Consider the following 17,980-nt stretch of genomic DNA (forward strand, 5'->3'; position numbering starts at 1 on the left):
TCAACATTCGCAGAGATGAGTTTTTCCCCTGTGCTCTGATGCAATGTTTCCTGCTGCAGAAAACAGACGCTCCGATGGTGTACACGTTAAAAATTAATGTTAATAATTAATCCATCCCAGCATCCATCTATCCCTCCTCTTTCACTTATCTGGGGCCAGGTCACAGGGGAGAAGCCTAAGCAGAGAAACCCAGATCTCACTCTCCCCCAGCCACCTCCTAGAGCTTATCTGTGCGAAACACCAAGGAGTTCCCTGGCCAGCTGAGCGACATCATCTCACCAGCCTGTCCTGGGTCTGCCCAGAGACCTCCTCCAAAATAATGCTTCTAAATAAATAAATATGGTCTAGTGCACCCCATGTCACCCTTTAGACTCACCACTGCTTGTTGCAGGTATTGCTGCCATATAAAGTAGGACGGCTGCCGTCAGCCTTCAGCAAGCTGCCTAATTTAAACATCATATCAGACTAAGTGAACAGTTTATCTGCATACTTTAACTTATCTTCTGTAACTTTACTGTAGATCTTCGCTGTAAATGGCAGCGGATGGGAGCAGCTACAAAGCTGCACCTGAGCTCACCATCTCGCCAACAGCTCCGTCATGTTTGCATAGACAGACTCCAGCTCCATGTGAAACTGTGACATCATCATCTTCACTGCCCCATAGTGTTATCAGTCCTTTTGTTGAAAAACAGGCTTAATGTTATGCTTTTTATTTGCACGCATGCTCCTGAGCAATAACCTGTTTTTTACTTTTTTTAGTCTTTTTGGAAAGTTTTCACGCTATTGCAACATGTCCTTATTGTGTGATGTTTCAGGCTCTAGCTCCCAGTCTACAATCACAAAGCAAGTAAATCAACTCATCTTTCTGCAGAGCCCACTGGTTGTGCTATGGGGGCACAATGGCTCTCATCAGTATGACAATTTAAGTAAGTTTGTAACTTACCTTCAGGCTGAATAGACAAAATAACTGAATTAGGTGAACTGTTGTACGTGTGCATTCACACACAGCAAACTTAAAAGTAAAATTATAAAGCGTCATAGCCCCTGCAGTAACTTTACAGTAGCACCAGGTACCATACAGAGGGAAGCTTTTGTCCTGAAACTCAGAGCATGCGCGTGGCTGCAAACAATAAGTAAGTAATACTCACACAGATAACATTAATGAAGGTTATAGTCCAAGTCGCATGTTTATGCCAAGGTCCTTCACACAGGGGCATGCTTGTGTATGCCACCCAATAAACATTTTACCAACACCTCAGCCACACCTACACATACACCTGGCTCAATGTCTAGACTAGAGTCACTAGGCTATTAAGAGCCTGTTCCTCAATCATATATTAAATATTACAGCCACAGGCATTAGATGAAATGCCTGAACTATTAGAGCAAAGATTAGAGCAACAAGACTTGGAGGAGCAAGAGACATGGATTACGTACACCTAAGAGCAAGAACCCAGGTTTAGCTTGAGGTCTTCAGTATGGCGACCCTTTTCCAAAGGTTAAAAGTATGGTCTGGGCATGAGCACAGGTAACTGCATACCAAGTAGCATCCACTAGCCAGAGAATCCAACCATCTGAGTTACATGGTTCTCCCCACAGACAACATTACTACTATATGCCATCATTTACCTGAAAGGTTTTCAGCAGTCATATTTGACTCTTCATCTGGTAGCAGGCAGTTGCTGCCTTACTATGGTTACACAGAGAAGGGATGGAAATGAAAACAGTAAAACGGTTCCCTCTTTATCTCGTCCAGCAACAAAGGACGAATATCACCAAGCAATTACAGCAGTGCTAAAGCAACATTAGATTTATAAAGAACCAGGCTAAATGTATTTGGAAAAAAATTAAAGTAATTAAGTGTGCCGCTACCAATGAGCAATGCAAATCAAAATGAAAACACTACCATTAGACAGGCTTTACGTATGACAGGTGTTTGGAAAATACCCAAATTAAATTAATATAATCTGGTCCCTGACAGCTGGGATAGGTTTCAGCCCCCTCTGCAACCCTAAAGCAGTTAAGAAAATGGATGGATGGGTTGGATGAATGGACTTGCATGCCTCTGAAGACTTGCACAGCAGCCACAAGGTGAGCGACAGAGAACCTAAGCTAACAGCAAAGTGTTGCATGCCGCTGAATGTGGACCAATTAAGAGACCACGAGCAGCCTGGGGACAAGCGCAACTGTTAATAACCCTGGTCAACAACAAAAAAAAACCAACTGATTTTTACTGATTTGGGTATGCTGAGTCCAAATATGCAAACAGAATTTCTCTAGCAAGTCAGGATCTTCCGTTATGTAACTATGCCAATAAATGCCAATCGCCAAACTCGACGTCAATGATTTTATTAGAAAAGTACACCATGGGACACCAGGATAGCTCAGGGCGGTCACCATGTATGCCACTTGGCTGTGCGGCCGGCACAGGTTTCAAGTCCCAGCCTGTCGCCATTTGCCACGTGTCTTCCCCCGTTTCTCCTCCCCGCTTTCCTGTCTATCTCCACTGAAGAACTGTCGAATAAACCCAAAAAAGGCCAAAAAAGAAAGTACACGATGAACATACAACTAGTGAAAAAAGACACAGATACCCAAATCAATCATATGAGGAATCTCAAACTAATACAGTTCACAATTAGTCTGCCTAAACAGTTTAAAAGTGTGACAAACACTTGCTCTTGTGCTTGTTTCACGCTGTAGAAACCAGCAGTAGTCACCCATTGTGTTTGCGTTATAGCGCCACTGGTACCTGGTCTTCATTTCAGAGATATCTGGATGGAACCTTTCAGCATGCTCATCGCTCACATCACCCAAATTGGGTGGAAAGAAGTCAAGATGAGAGTGAAAGAAGTGAATCTTAAGTGACATTCTTGAATGATATGAGCATGTTGTCAACTAGTTCTTTATAGTTTGTGGCTTTGTGGTTGTCCAAGAAATTCTGTACCACCTGAACAAATGATTCCCACACTCTTACTGACATGTGCATAACTCAAGAATTAAAGATTAGGAATCAGCATACCTGACATGCCTTATATCCTGTCATTTTAATCACAAATTCTGTATTCATAAGCAAACAAAGTCACATACAACAATTTACATTAAAATGGAGGCAACGCCTCAGGCATTATTTACAGAACATTCAGATGTCACATTAAGATGCAACACAATTTATTTGTGCCACTCCAAAAAACAGTTCCTGTCCACCACAAGACAGAGGGCACATTGCAGACCTGACAACTTTCACCTCTTCCTCATCAACCAAATCCCACCAAATGCCATCTAAGGCTACGTTCACACTGCAACCTGAAGTGACCCAATTCTGATTTTTTTTTTTTGCGTGGTCATTCACATTTCGAAATATATGCGACTTGGATGTGATCTGTGTGTGAACAGCAGACGAACCTGAAAGTGTCCGGCATGCGCAGTAGAGGGTGCGATAACGTCACATGTAGCGAGCGCGCTCAATGTTTGCGGAAGTCACACGTTTTCCTTCCCGCGTCCGCGTAATGGGACGCAGAATAGTGACGTTTGTCGAGTATCAATGACATGCAGTTCGGCTAAATGCGACCTGGCCGTACACACTCAGGTCGTATTTGAAAAGATCGGATACGTGTCGGATTTAGGACCACATATCCAAGTGGCCTGGGTCGCAGCTGAAAAAATCCGATCTGTGTTGTTTAGACTGGCATGAAAAGATCGGATACAGGTTGCATGAGGGCGAAAAAAATCGGATTTGGGTCACTTCGGGCTGCAGTGTGAACGTAGCCTAATATTCTGATTGTTTGATGTGGTGCATTTTTCCATCAATAGGAAAGGGGATGTCATGGTGTAAATTATTTATAATAAGTCTGTTTTTACTTGGCCTATCAACACAATTTAAAAGCTGGTATAGAGTTTAAAGTCCACACTTTCGAAACTAGTTGAAACGGAGACTCAGTGATGCAGCAGCCTGCTACTACGTCACCTTAAATAAGTGATGTCATTTGGATGCGCCGGCACATCTGTTGAATCCAGAGGGTTATCAAATTTAACATATATGAATGTGTTTGGTCATATAATGGCTTTATATTGGCAGCTGCATCCAGCCAAGCTTTAAATGGCTCCACACCTGCAGCAGAAATCAAACTGGATATGAGGCTTCTCCTCTCATCAAAATGAGAATATGTCACAATGATGGGAATATGTCACAATTGCAAATGCTTATTAGAACTCAGCACATGAAGTCAGTGTCATTTCTCAGTAGTTCTTGCAATGGGATCACCAGTGAATATAGCTCCATTTCTGGAAAAAAGGTGACTAGGGGCAGGTTCACGCTGTTGGGCTTTGAGTCTGTTGTCATAATTTCTGCACAATAACTGGATTAAAATTATTTTATATGCTGCCAATATTAGCTTTTTATATCAATTTATTATGCTTTGGGCTTGTATGTCTTCCAGGTAGAACACAACAGAAACATATCAAAAAGAAAAACTAAACTATGTGTCAAGCTATACTAAAATATATGCAAATATATAAACACCAAGGTATATGTGCTGCAACATACCTGCATCCTCCCACCTTCATAATATGACAAAACCAAACAAAGAACGGAGAGAACAGTGATAATTTACAGTGCAATTATATTTAATTTTTTAATTTCAGTGCAAAAATCTCAGAAATGAGTAGAGTCATAAGGTGTGTGAAATGAAGGCTTTTGTAAAATAAGCTCAGTTGTTATCAGCACAATCAGGATTATAAGGATAACGCAACACGGTTATGTGGCTGACATGTAAGGCCAAAACAAGAAAAGACGATGATGTTGAAAAAAGGCAGTGAAAAGAATGAGTTCATTAGCACGAGAAGAAAAAACTGTTGCAAAAAAGCAGTCAAACAACAACACGATGATGTGGACACAGGTCGTCTTTCTAAAGCTGGATAACCAGCAGAACGACATCAGCTACATGCATGCAGGCAACCTGGACAAGCATTAGCAGCCAAGCTCACTGAAGTTTCCTGAGGTAACCTTAACTCAGATAAAAATTTGTAGACCCCCCTTTAGTTCCTACATCAAGGTAGGTATCTGTCAGCAACAGAAGAAACTTTGAGTGACCCAAGTGTGCAAGTGTAGTGTTTGCTGCAGCACTGGCTGCCGCTATATTAATAAACCAATGCAAATATTCACTTAAAAATGGCAGTTATCACTAAAAGCTACAAAAAAACCAAAAACAAACTTTAGTTTCAGCTGCTCCCTTATTCACAAAAAAAAACTGATGCCCTTCCCAAAGGAATCTGTCTATCCTGCCGGGATCATTAACTTGTGTTGCAAATGTGTGAACCACTAAACTATGGACTCACTACAGGGTTAAATATAAAAAAATAAATAAAAATAAAGCATGGATTATAAAGCATGTGTGTCAAATTAAATACAATCAAATTTTGACTCTCACATTAAAAAAAAACAAAAACAAAACAAAACATAAAAACAGCACTTCATGTGCACTGTTGCCAACTTGGCGACTTTTTCGCTAGATTTTGTGGATTTTCAGACCCCGTTAGTGAGTTTTTTTTCCAAAAAGCAACTAGCGACAAATTTAGCGAGTTTTCCCGGTGACGTCTGCGACTTTTTGGAGAGTTTTTTTTGTTAACCTGAAATCCTCCGCTATCGCCGGGTTTTGTGTGCATAGAACCTTCGTACTGCGTCCGTTCAGACACTTTGGCATCGCCCGGACACCCCAAGAGTACCTGGCTGTCGGTATGTACCCTAAGTTATGTGACCTTAATAGCGGAAGTGGGTCTGTTCCTGTTCTCGTGATGCAGGCGGCGGATACGACGCCGCATTGAGCGTGTGGGGCTGTTGCTGTGACACTCAGCGTATATGTCTATGGATTCACAAATCCTGCTGACTGAAGAATGGAAGTTTGTTTATTCAGTCTGTTTACAAGTTTGTTATCTTACACAGGAGGAAGCACTTTGGTGAAGTCTACTTCACTGCTGACTGTCTTTTTAAAGAATCAGTCAGTCTTTTGCTATTTTTGCTCTGGATCTTTTCTGTTTACATTTTAATAGCACGGCTGCGAGTCTTTTGTTATGGAGGAAAAAAGCATTAATTTATTTAAGGAGCATTATTATTTAAATGCCAGTGGCTAATTTTTGAGCAATTTCTCATGTACATCTACAGCTACAGCTGAATGTTAATGAAAGTGTCTGTGTGACATTTGGGACATGTAGCTTTGACTCAGAAGTGCCTTTTTGTTTATACCTTTGTGAAGAAAAAAAATATCAAGATATATTTCGTATATCACCATTCAGGTAAAAAATATTGAGATATTATTTTGGTCCATATTGCCCAGCCCTAGTAGTTCTAAACATATTTAGGGTGTTTTTCTTCACTTTGTGTCTCTCTAAAGATGTTTCTCCTACATCCTCGATTGCAACTGCATGCAAATAACCAATTATGCAAATTAGGTGATGATGTCATATGGCGACTTCTAGCGACTTTTAGGACAGCCAATAGCTACTTTCCTTGCTGAGGAGTTGGCAACAGTGTTCATGTGAGCAGACTGCCTTGGGCATCTCACACAGTGTGTGAGCAATGCAGAGAGAAGACATCAATAACAGCGGATGGGTACTGGACACAATCCACCACCAAAGGTTGATATTACCTATATTGTGAAAAGTATTCTCACATCTGCCCTCACAACCATATGAACTCAAGTGACATCCCCATTCTTAATCCACAGGGTTTAACAGGTTTTCCACAAGGTCTACGAGTGTGTTTATGGGAATTTATGACCATTCTTCCAGAAGCGCATTTGTGAGGTCAGACAATGATGGACAAGAAAGCCTGGCTCACCGTCTCCACTCTAATTCATGTTCTGTTGGGTTGAGCTCAGGACTCTGGGCAGGCCAGTAAAGTTCTTCCACACCAAACTCACTCATCCATGTCTTTATGGACCTTGCTTTGTGCACTGGTGCACAGTCATGTTGGAACAGGAAGGGATCATCCCTAAACTGTTCCTACAAAGTTATGAGCATGAAATTCTCCAAAATGTCTTGGCATGCTGAAGCCTTAAGAATTCCTTTCAGTGGAACTAAGGGACCAAGCCCAACTCCTGAAAAACTCCAGAGAACATCTCCACTGCTCTAGAGTCCAGTGGCTGCATGCTTTGTAAGGCTGATGTAAGGCTTGGATGCAGCTATTCAGCCATGGAACCCCATTCCATGAAGCTCTCTACACACTGTTCTTGAGCTAATCTGAAGGCCACATGAAGTTTGAAGATCTGTAATGATTGACTCTGCAGAAAGTTGGCGACTAATTTCTTAGTCGACTAAACAAGGGTAAAAAAACAAAAAAACACTAATCAACTAGTCTAAAACTAAGCAACACTCAGATATCAAGTTACATTTTAGGACTGTTTAATCGACAATGTCAAAAACTGTCTAAACAAAGGCATTTGAAACCATTAATCGCATTCTTCAATAATGAAATGCACTTTAAATGCTGCTTAACTATGTGGCACTGAGCATCGTGCATATGAAAACTGCACTTAATACTCCAAACGAAGAAAAAAGCTTAAAATCAATTGGTGTTAATTAAATGAAAACCAATTACCGTATTTTCGGACTATACGTCGCTCCGGAGTATAGGTCGCACCAGCCAAAAAATGCATAATAAAGAAGAAAAAAACATATATAGGTCGCACTGGACTATAAGTCGCACTTTTTTTGGGGGGGGGGGGATATAATCCGAGACCCAGAGCAGAAATTCCATCTTGAACGGCAATTTAAAATAATAATGGATTAAAGAACAGGACGAACACGGCTACGCCTACGTTATGCTAACGTAGCACATTCAGCTACATGACGCACAACGAACACGTGTTCGGTATGTTAACGTAACATTAAGTTATTCAGATAACCATAGCATAAAGAACATACTAACAAGTTAACCAAACCATCAATCCATTGAATTCTTCATCCTCGGTGTCACTTCTAAACAATTCCGTACACTCCGTAGACGAAGCGCCGCTTCCTCTTCTGTGTCGCGTTAGTCAGACTCGTCGTCAGCTGCAGTTCCAATTATTCCAGCCTTTCTGAATCCCAACAGGATGGTTTGTCACTGAAGCCCATGTTTTCTTGATCCATCCAATGACTTCCAGGAAAGTTGGGTGGCGCATTCTCCCAGTTGCCGTTAAGCTGTGCTCTCCATCCATCATCCACTGCGCCCACAGGTTACGCAAGACTGCCTTAAAGCTGCAGTTCACGGAGATGTCAAGTGGCTGGAGTATTTTGGTTCATGTGTTATAAATGTCACATATACGTCGCTCCGGAGTATAGGTCGCACCCCCAGCCAAACTATGAAAAAAAGTGCGACTTATACTCCGGAAAATACGGTACTGCAAACAATGTTTACACATCATTGAAATATGAAATTTTAACATCCGAAAAACAAATTGTAAGTTCAGTATGGCCTGCTGTCCTGCGCATTATGAACGATGTTCATTCTACAATTCATCCAATCCAACTTTATTTACAGAGCACTTTAAAGAGGACAACATAGTTCAACAAAGTGCTTTCCTGATAAAAGACAGCAAAAAAATACAACAGACAAAAAATAAAAATAAACATTATAAATTAATAAATGAAACTAAAAAGACTAAGACTAAAACGTGACCAAAATGACAAACTGACTAGAAACTAGTATTAATCTTGAAATGCCTCAGAAAAAAAGGCGTGTGACTTAAAAACCTCTAGTGTTGGGGGCAGCCAAACATGGAGGGGCAACACATTCCATAGACTGGTGACCACAGCAGCAAAATCTCGGTCGCCCCGGTGTTTCAGTCTCGATAAGGGGACAGCAAGAAATAACTGGTCGAGCAATCTGAGACACCTTTGAGGAGTGTATATGTGTAAAAGGTTTGCCAGGTACACGGGAGCCAGGCTGCTCAAAACTTTATAAGCAAAATAAAGCAATACATTTTTTTAATTCTTAAATGGACAGACAATCAGTGTAAAGAAGCAAGAACAAAGGTAATGTGCTCACATTTACGTGTCCCTGTCAGCAGACGAGCAGCAGCATTCTGGACCATGTCTGGGCAATACCAACATAAAGTGCATTACAATAATCAAGGCAAGAGGCCACAAATGCATGTAAGACTCTCTAAAAGATATAAAAGGCTTAACTTTGGAGAGCTGCCTCAGCCTCACCTGGGCCACTTGGCCCAATTACAATAACCTGTTTTTATTTTCATTAAAATCTAAAACATTCAGATTCAGCCATGCTTTGATGTCCTCAAGATATTCTAACAAAGGTCTGAGGAAGTTAGAGTAATTGTGTTTAAGTTGTAAGTAAATCTGACAGTCATCTGAATAGAAATGAATTGAGACATTGTGTTTTTGCTCAAACAGCTGAGGGGAAGTAAATACTAAAAAGAAGGGGTCCGAGGACAGATCCGTGGGGCACACCACAGGGCAGGGAAGCAGACAATGCACAAAATTTACCAACAGTGACAGAAAAACACTGCAAACAATTCCTGATACGCATCTCAATAAAGGTTAAAATCTAAAATGATACCAATTCAATACAAACATTGAGCCATCCATCCATTTTCTTCCACTTATCCAGGGCCGAGTCGCAGGGCCACAGCATGAGCAGTGAAGCCCAAACCTCCCTCTTCCCCAGACACTTCCTCCAATTTATGCCTTCTTAGAGCTATTACGTAACCTACGTAAGTGGCTGATATGGTTGCCAGCGTTTCTGCTTGAGCAGGTGCATTGCGTGTGTTAATTACCGTGCAGTCGTGTCCTGGTGTTTTACATGTGGTGCCGGCCAACAGAAACATAAAATGCTTAAATCTCAAAAATTAAGATAACCATCTAGTATGTTTGGTACAGACTCGTAACAATAGTGACGATTATTTGTCTAGTCACGCACATTCCTATTGGCGACCTCTGTGCACTTATGCGCCTCAGCATCCGCTGACCCCACTTACCCCATTTTACGTGGCCAACCACTTCATTGTTGTTGTTCCCAATCACTTCCACTTTTTTATAATGCCACTGACAGTTGACTGTGGAATATTTAGAAGCAAGGAAATTCCATGACTGGACTTGTTGCACAGGTAGCATCCTATTGCGGTCCCACACTGGAATTCAGTGAACTCCTGAGAGCGACCCATTTTTTCACAAATATTGTAGAAGCAGGTTGCATGCCTAGGTGCTTGATTTTATACACCTGTGGCCATGAAAGAGACTGAACACCTGAATTCAATGATTTGGATGGGTGAGCGAGTACATTTGGCAATATAGTGTATGTTGTCAGTATGAGCACACTGGGTTTGTTAGGCTGCTTAGTCTTGTTGTCTCCTTTGCAACTTTGTTGTTATTGTAAAACCCATGATGGACAAAAACACACACCTTGAGGCTTATTCTTATTAGTCCTAAATAACTGCCATGAGGTGTTACCAAGATGGCGGCAGTGACAAAACTTGCTCCTAGAAGCATTCTATTTACGCTCAGTTGAATGCTTTTCATGAACAAGTTATGGTTACATTATGAAACCATGTTACTGACATTTTGTATGACCTCTGACAAAACACTAAGAATGTGTTTGTCTTGTTAATGTACTCTGTAACAATTTTTTTTTTCATTGTGTTAATTTTACATTTAAACCAAGTTTAAAAGAACAATATGCAAACTAGGAAAGATCATTAAAGAAAACCTTTGCAGACTGTTTAGGTTGAAAGAAATATAGGAAACATAATGCTGTACTGAGGTCAGAGGAAACGTGTGACTGGGCTGTTTTCCACACATTTGAGTGGCACCACAGTTGTAAAACTTTTAATATGGTGTTTTATAAGAACCATGATGACTTCAAGATGTACAAAATTAGCTGTCCACAAAACATGTAAAGCTGGAGCTGCAATCATTTCTGGCCCCGTGTTTATGAAAACCACAACCACTTAGAGAAATGGACAAGAAAATTTATGGGCTACATGATCTAAGAGGACAAAATATAAATTTCTTTTGTATGAATTTTTTTTTTTTGGCAATGATCAGAATGAATTAAACTGCTCAAAATGTTTTCTAAGAGGATTTGAGCACTCTGTTGATTTGTTCAATATAAATCTGGGTGGCTGGTTGGTATCCAGTGCCACACATGCTTCTCATCTCCAGCAATTACACCAGCAGATCCAGAGTATCGTCTGCCATTGTTCACCAGGATGTTGAAAAGCAAATTTAAGCAATTTTGAACACTGTATGTGACTACCAGGAGTTGGTAGTCACACACAGAGGCCAGAAAGAGGAAGAGGGAAACCCGTTAGGTGAGCAGTAGGGCTGAAGATGGCTGCTACTGCCTGTGGTGTTGACACGCCCACTCAGCCACACAAATGAAAACAACCCTGACACTGGCCTGTAGCCACATTCTGACACGAGACTAGAGCACCTTAAAAAATTGTGACACATTAACAGAAACAAAGACTGCTAATCTGTGCCTGTGAGCATTAGCTCTGGGCACAGTTGGCTTGATGTGGCATAAGGTGTTGTATTTCCTATCAATCTGACTACCGATAATAGTTACCAGTGAGACTCAGTCAGCAATACATTGCATAAGACTGTCAAGATTTGGACAATCACTCAGAAGCACCTGAGCATTTAAATAAATCATTAGTCAGTAATTAGTGTTGAAAACTGACTGTACTTCATTTACACAATTTACTTTGGAACCCAGATATGAATTTAGTTTTACAGATGAACAATCAATGCTGGATGAAGTGCACTTCCACACTTCAGACCAGCAGACAATCACTTTTGTTCAACACACAGATTCACCAATTGTCTTCATCCATCAAATGCGCCAGGATTTCAAGGAGAGCAGGTCTATAAGAGAAAACAGTGTTGCCCCATGCACTGCTTTTACATGTGTGTGTGTGCTGCCTAATTATATTAACACTCACCCAGGTATGTTTGGAGACTTATTTCGTCTTTATGAAATTTCTACCATACACAAAAACAATGCATGCCACAATCAATTTACTAATGGACAATTCCCTTGCTTTTAATTTATGTAACTTGAAAGTTCTCCATCTGCCACACAGCTAACCCTCGTGTTTCCCTACAAGCGGGTCCATAATGGCACTGCTGCAGCGCTCCTCCCAGTCAGACTAACTCCACCATCTATAACTGCATCTGGCGACAGAAGTCCTTGTTCTGCTCTGGAGGTCCACTCTAATCAGAACCTGCAGAGGCTGGAAAACTGCTTCATGCGCTGCTGCAACAAACTCCCCATGGCTGCAGAGCAAAACCTTCCTTTCAATGATGTTGCATCCAACCAGCGGAACAGAAATGTACTGGAGATGCAGCTCATTATGGGCCTGTTAATTTTTAACCTTGGGCCTTACTTATACTTGCATACGGGCACCTCTTGTAAGATAATATTTAATAATTCTTTTAAGAAAACATAGGTGCGCAGCCCTTCACGCATCCTGTGGGAAACGCTAGACATCCTTCTGCACTGGCTTACTGAATACATACATTTGTGTGAACATCAACTACAACTGATCCAGCTGCAGTGGAAGAGAATAAGGCCCCAGGTAGGTCTGCTTTATTGCCCACTGAATGTTCCTGTCAGTTTTCTGGGTAGATAACTTACACTGTATTTTTGGGAACGATCAAATGTCGACATAGTGTGCTCTTTCCCCTTCACCTCTTTGCTAGCACCTCAGCACCCTGCATTTTAATAAACGAGCAGCTCATTCCACCATCATAAGTTCAAGACACTTATTCTGAGGCAGTTAACCTGAAACTTGTCTTTGAATTGTTGGTTCACCTTAATAAGTCACCCGAGCAATAACATTGTTAGTATTAACTTCACTGTCTGCCTTTTTTGCTCTTCTTTCCCCCCATGCAGGTTACTCATTAGAGTTACATTTCTCAAAGCAAGATCTCTGAAACCAGAGTTTGCAGCCTCGCGGAGAACGCCAGGTGTTGTCCAGGTCAGATGTGGGTCTGCTTCTGAAGCGCTTCTCCCAGTCATTCTGCACTGGTGCAAAAGCTGGGCTGAATGCTATTAGAAGGCAATAATTGTGTGAGCAAATTTCTCTTATCATAAGTGTCAGATTTGCAGAAATCGATTAAACTATGCACAACCCTGCCATGAAATTCAACCCTTTGCTGAAATGAGGATGGTCCACGCCTTTTCAATGCTTTCTGCAAGCCACTACATGTATACCATAAATCTCATCAAAACTAAAACTAAAGAATATATACTGTATACACATGCAAAGCATTGATATGCTAAAAGTCATGTTTCTAAATGGACTCTAGAATGGAGTACTTCAGCAACAGCATTTATGCAAAGTGAAAACAGTTCATAATTGTCTGACAGAGCTGCGATTCAACTTTATAACAAATATTTGAAAAATGATTTAAAAGTGTACTTTTTAATGCAACTGCACTAGGACTTTTCAGACACATCCTATGGTTTTCCCTCTTTTAAGTATATCATCTGAACCGAGGAAAAAAAAAAAAAAAAAAAAAAAGTTGTGTTCAAGTTTTAAAATGTCTCCATGTAATTTTATTTTATTCATTTTTTTTTTAAATCAGATAAAAATAAAATTAAAGCCGCAAGCGGCGATGAGCGGGCCCTCGCACCCGGCGCGCGTCGACCCCTGGCGCGCTCCAGCCAAGCCGCGCGTCGACCCGTGGCACGCTCCAGCCGAACCGCGCTCGGAGGTTCTCGCAGCCGAGAGAGTAGCTGGCTCACCCGGCTGCTGACGGCTCAGCAGGCTAGCCGTACTTCGCGTCGATCGTCTCCCGCTTCCACTAGGTGGCGTCGGTGAGTGCCCACTAATTAATATGTCACAATGCTCTATGTAATGCCTGCAGCCATCAATGAAACTGTAATGACCATAGGATGATGAGTATCAGTGTCCTACTGATTTCCTGTTGCCACTAGGTGGCGTTATGAGTGTGAAACAAAGCTGATAGAGTGGTGTGTCCGGTCTCCCTTACCCTCCCATTAAGCCTGTGAAGTTTGAGGCACATCGGACAATGTATGTCAGAGATGTAACAATTTGGTGCACTGTGGTATATGAGTAAAATCCCACATTTAGAGGGTTGCTACGGCAACACTGTTCAATATTCTACAAAACCATGAATATCTTTTGATGGGCTACTTGTGTAGATGATCTGGAGCCATTTTGGTGTGACTGGATGAAAAGCTGTAGTAGAAGATGATTCAAATAGCAGGCCTGAAAAATGTGAAAAATGCTGCAAAAATGACACCTTAATTAGAACATGTGAGGCTTCCTGTTGGATTTCGGCTATCGGTCCAAGAGACTTTTTTGTACGTCTTAGGATGTTACTTCAGCATGCACGATTTCAGGTACACAGACCAAGCACTGCCCTGGGGCTGATGTTTAGAACCTATGTGGGCCTGAAATGGAAAAAAAGTCCAAATTCAGAGGGTTGCTACGGCAACACCGTTCAATATTCTACAAAACCATGAATATGTGTTGATGGGCTACTTGTGTGGATGATCTGGAGCCATTTTGGTCTCACTGGGTCAAATGCCCTAGGAGGAGTTGAGGCAAAAAGGCCTGAAAAAGGCGAAAAATGCTGCAAAAATGACACTTTAAAGTGAACGTGGCTGACTTCCTGTTGGGTTTCGGCTATCGGTCCAAGAGACTTTTTTGTAGACGTTAGCATCTTACATCAGCATGCACATTTTCAGGTACATAGAGAAAGCACAGCCCAGGGGCTGATGTTTAGAATCTCTGTGAATTTGAAATTGAAAAAAGTCCAAATTCAGAGGGTTGCCATGGCAACACCGTTCAATATTCTACAAAACCATGAATAACTTTTGATGGGCTACTTGTGTAGATGATATGGAGCCAATTTGGTGTCACTGGGTGAAATGCCCTAGGACAAGTTCGTTCAAATAGCAGGCGTGGAAATCGCAAAAATTGACACCTTCAATTGAAGATGGCCGACTTCCTGTAGGGTTTAGGGTTTGGGTCCAAGAGACTTTTTTGTACGTCTTAGTATGTTACATGAGCATGTACATTTTCATAGATGTAGATAAAACGTAGCTCCGGGGCTACTCAAAAAACTTGCTATTTTAAGATATTCCGAGCTGCCACTAGGCGGCGCTCTAACGTTTATGGACTTTATGCATATCAGTGTGTTCAGGGCAGCATGCTTATCACACCACTGCAGTTTGAGCCAGATTGGGCAAGTTGGCTTTGAGTTACAGCCATTTTTGTGTTCATGGCGAATCATTGAACTTTGCCGTCCCATAAGGGTCACGCCCTTTTGTCAAAAACTCACAGTTTTGAAAACACAGTAAGTCCAACTTCTTAAGGCTTTCCAGGTGAAATTTGAGATGGTTCTGCTAAACCACCTTGGAGCTGGACCTCCAAGTGTAAAATATGACATTTCCTGTTCCCACTAGGTGGCGCTGCGACTGATATTAAATATTGTCATATGTATGTGTTCAGGGGGGCACCCTCATCCTACTGGAGAAGTTTGATGCACATTGGATCATGTAGGTATGAATGAGAGGCAATCAAAATTTCATGGCGAATGATCAAAGTTCAAAGGGGCATAAGGACCCCTCCCCCTTGGCAAAAACTCACCATTTTCGAGATTTAGATTCCCCTGGGGGTGTAGGTTAGACAAACCAAATATGAAGATGATAACGTCTAAAACCTCTGAGTTATTAGAAAAAGTGTGAGGGCTGCAAATCGCCAAATTTGCATAATTAATTCAAAATGGCGGACTTCCTGTTGGGTTTAGGGCATGGCTCCAAGAGGATTTTTTGTGCGCCTGGACATGATATACATGTGTATGAAGTTTCATTCATGTACGTGAAACACAGCGGTGGGGCTCCAGTTTAGGGGGCGCTAGCGAGCCATTTGGGCGCGCCCTTGCCCGAGCCCATTAAAATACTTAAATTTTCACCAGGTGTGACGCATGTGCAAAGTTTCATGAGTTTTTGAATATGATAAAGCCCCCAAAAAGCCAATTCATTTGCCTGAATAATAATAATAATAATAATAATAATAATAATAATAATAATAATAAACGAAGCAATTACAATAGGGCCTTCGCACAGTTCGTGCTCGGGCCCTAATTATCTCATCATATCAAACAAGCCAATAAACAGCTGTTTTCTTTTACTAACCACAAACACAAATCAGAGCCACAACTTGTAAGGAGGTGGCAACGAATTGCTGCGTTTTCCCTTCTTATTCAAAAGTCCTTTCTCGAGTTGGATCAGCAAAGTTGCTCTGCAGGTTTGACCGCTTAACAGGTAGACCATCGGGCTACCCTCTAAACCTCCTCAGACTTCCCCATGGTAGTTTTTCCACAGCAGGGAAGGATATTAAAATTTGCTTCCCCCAGCAGAAAAGTTTTCTTCCTAGTTTATCTTCTAAAATAACTAAGTTATTTAAGCATATGAGGAAGACCTGATCTTTCACGGGCAGACTGACTATCATTCAATCAGACAACAGGTTTATCAGCAGCGTGTGTTGTCACGAATCCGCACGGCTCAAGCGTCAAGGAGCACGACACTGCCTGCCATTTAACTCTACAGAGGCAACATGGTCATCGGTGCTAGTGGGCTGGAAGTGATCGTCTGAAGGGATAAAAGAGGATCGCAATATTTCTTTTATTACGCCAGATTTATTCATGTACAGGTGACTGGAACTGACCCAAGAAAACGCTGATCTCAAACAAGCTACTGCTGTCGGAGCCCTACAGTTAGCCCTTCAAGCTTTTATATACATCGGTCTCTCAGAGATGATATAATAGTAAAACTAAATTAAGGCATTTATACATGACATTTAACCCCTGAAAGGTTTTAAAAGTTGGGAGGAAAGTCTGTCTGTTGAGCAGCTGAAAACCTCATGCAATGAAAATGGTAGTGAGTTTGCGCCCCTTTTACAGACATTATTTTGTGATCTTCAGATTAAATGAAACAAGTCCTGTAAGAACTCAATGTGCAGCTTTCCTGTGAAAAGTTGCACAGTCCGCGTAAGTGACCGTAGCGCTTTCCTGTACATTCATTGACGGGCACAAACGTGACCGTTACTAAAAGTTACTACATCCTCGTCAGAAAGGAATGGATATAAGACCATGTCCTGTCCTTACCTGGGCCATCTGATCCTGAGGGAGGTGAATGGATCTTGGGTCGCTTTGCAGTGGGGGGTCCCACATCCATAAGGTTGTCAGCCATCCTCGTCGGCAAATATTACGAGCGGATAAAGAAAAAAACAGAATCAGTCCAAATCTTCAGCTTCTGGCTTGCAATCGCTGGTAACTTTTAATGTTAGAAGCAAAGGAGCAATTTAACAGTTTTTTTTTCTTTGACTGGCAGACTGGCTTAAACACTGCCTGGAGAAAAAGGATTTCAAAAGATAGGCAACAGCGCCACGCTTCGCCGCCTAAGATCACCCCATGATAATCCAACACCCAACACCCACATAATTGTCCTCAATAATCACGTCCAAAAATTATTTCAGTCCGAGAAAAATAAATAAAAATCAATCATAAAATATGACACAAAGCATAAGCGAATCCCTTTCTCCGCAGATCGCCGATTTCACGTCTGTACAGAATCATTTTTTTCGCAGTCGAAAGGAGCAGCCATAAAATCCGTTTTTGGCTTAAATAAAAAGATCAAAATTCGAAAAATATTTTCTATGAGGTGGATTATTTTTCTAGCCGCTGTCTCCCGATAAATAAAGCGTCTCAGGACGGCGATACGGCGAGAAGCGGCGCTCTCTAAAAGGGAAATCAAATATACAGAGGGCTTTCGAGACGACAAAAACCCACGTAGCCCTCACATGTTTGCATTATTTCTAATCGGAAGAGCTCACGCTTCGATTTTCTGCACGAAAAAAGCCGTTTGAGCCCGCTCCGTGTAGCTCCGATCCGTTTTTTAATTTAATGCTCCCCCCGAAACCCAGAGTCTGAGCCGCGTCAAGATGGCGGC

The 17,980-nt window shown here is 41.6% G+C and overlaps 1 protein-coding gene across 4 annotated transcripts in view; it reads right to left on the bottom strand.

Moving 5' to 3' along the window:
* crebbpb (CREB binding lysine acetyltransferase b) overlaps positions 1-17,980 on the bottom strand; it is a 43,501-nt gene extending 25,521 nt beyond the window's left edge. For all 4 annotated transcript variants that reach the window (XM_030735064.1, XM_030735062.1, XM_030735063.1 and 1 more), the window contains exon 1: positions 17,137-17,980. In XM_030735064.1, coding sequence (XP_030590924.1) covers positions 17,137-17,221 — 85 coding nt within the window. In that variant the 5' untranslated portion in view covers positions 17,222-17,980. The remainder of the gene's footprint in view (positions 1-17,136) is intronic.

The sequence above is a fragment of the Archocentrus centrarchus genome, chromosome 8 (assembly GCF_007364275.1).
Source record: "Archocentrus centrarchus isolate MPI-CPG fArcCen1 chromosome 8, fArcCen1, whole genome shotgun sequence".
NCBI lineage: Eukaryota > Metazoa > Chordata > Actinopteri > Cichliformes > Cichlidae > Archocentrus > Archocentrus centrarchus.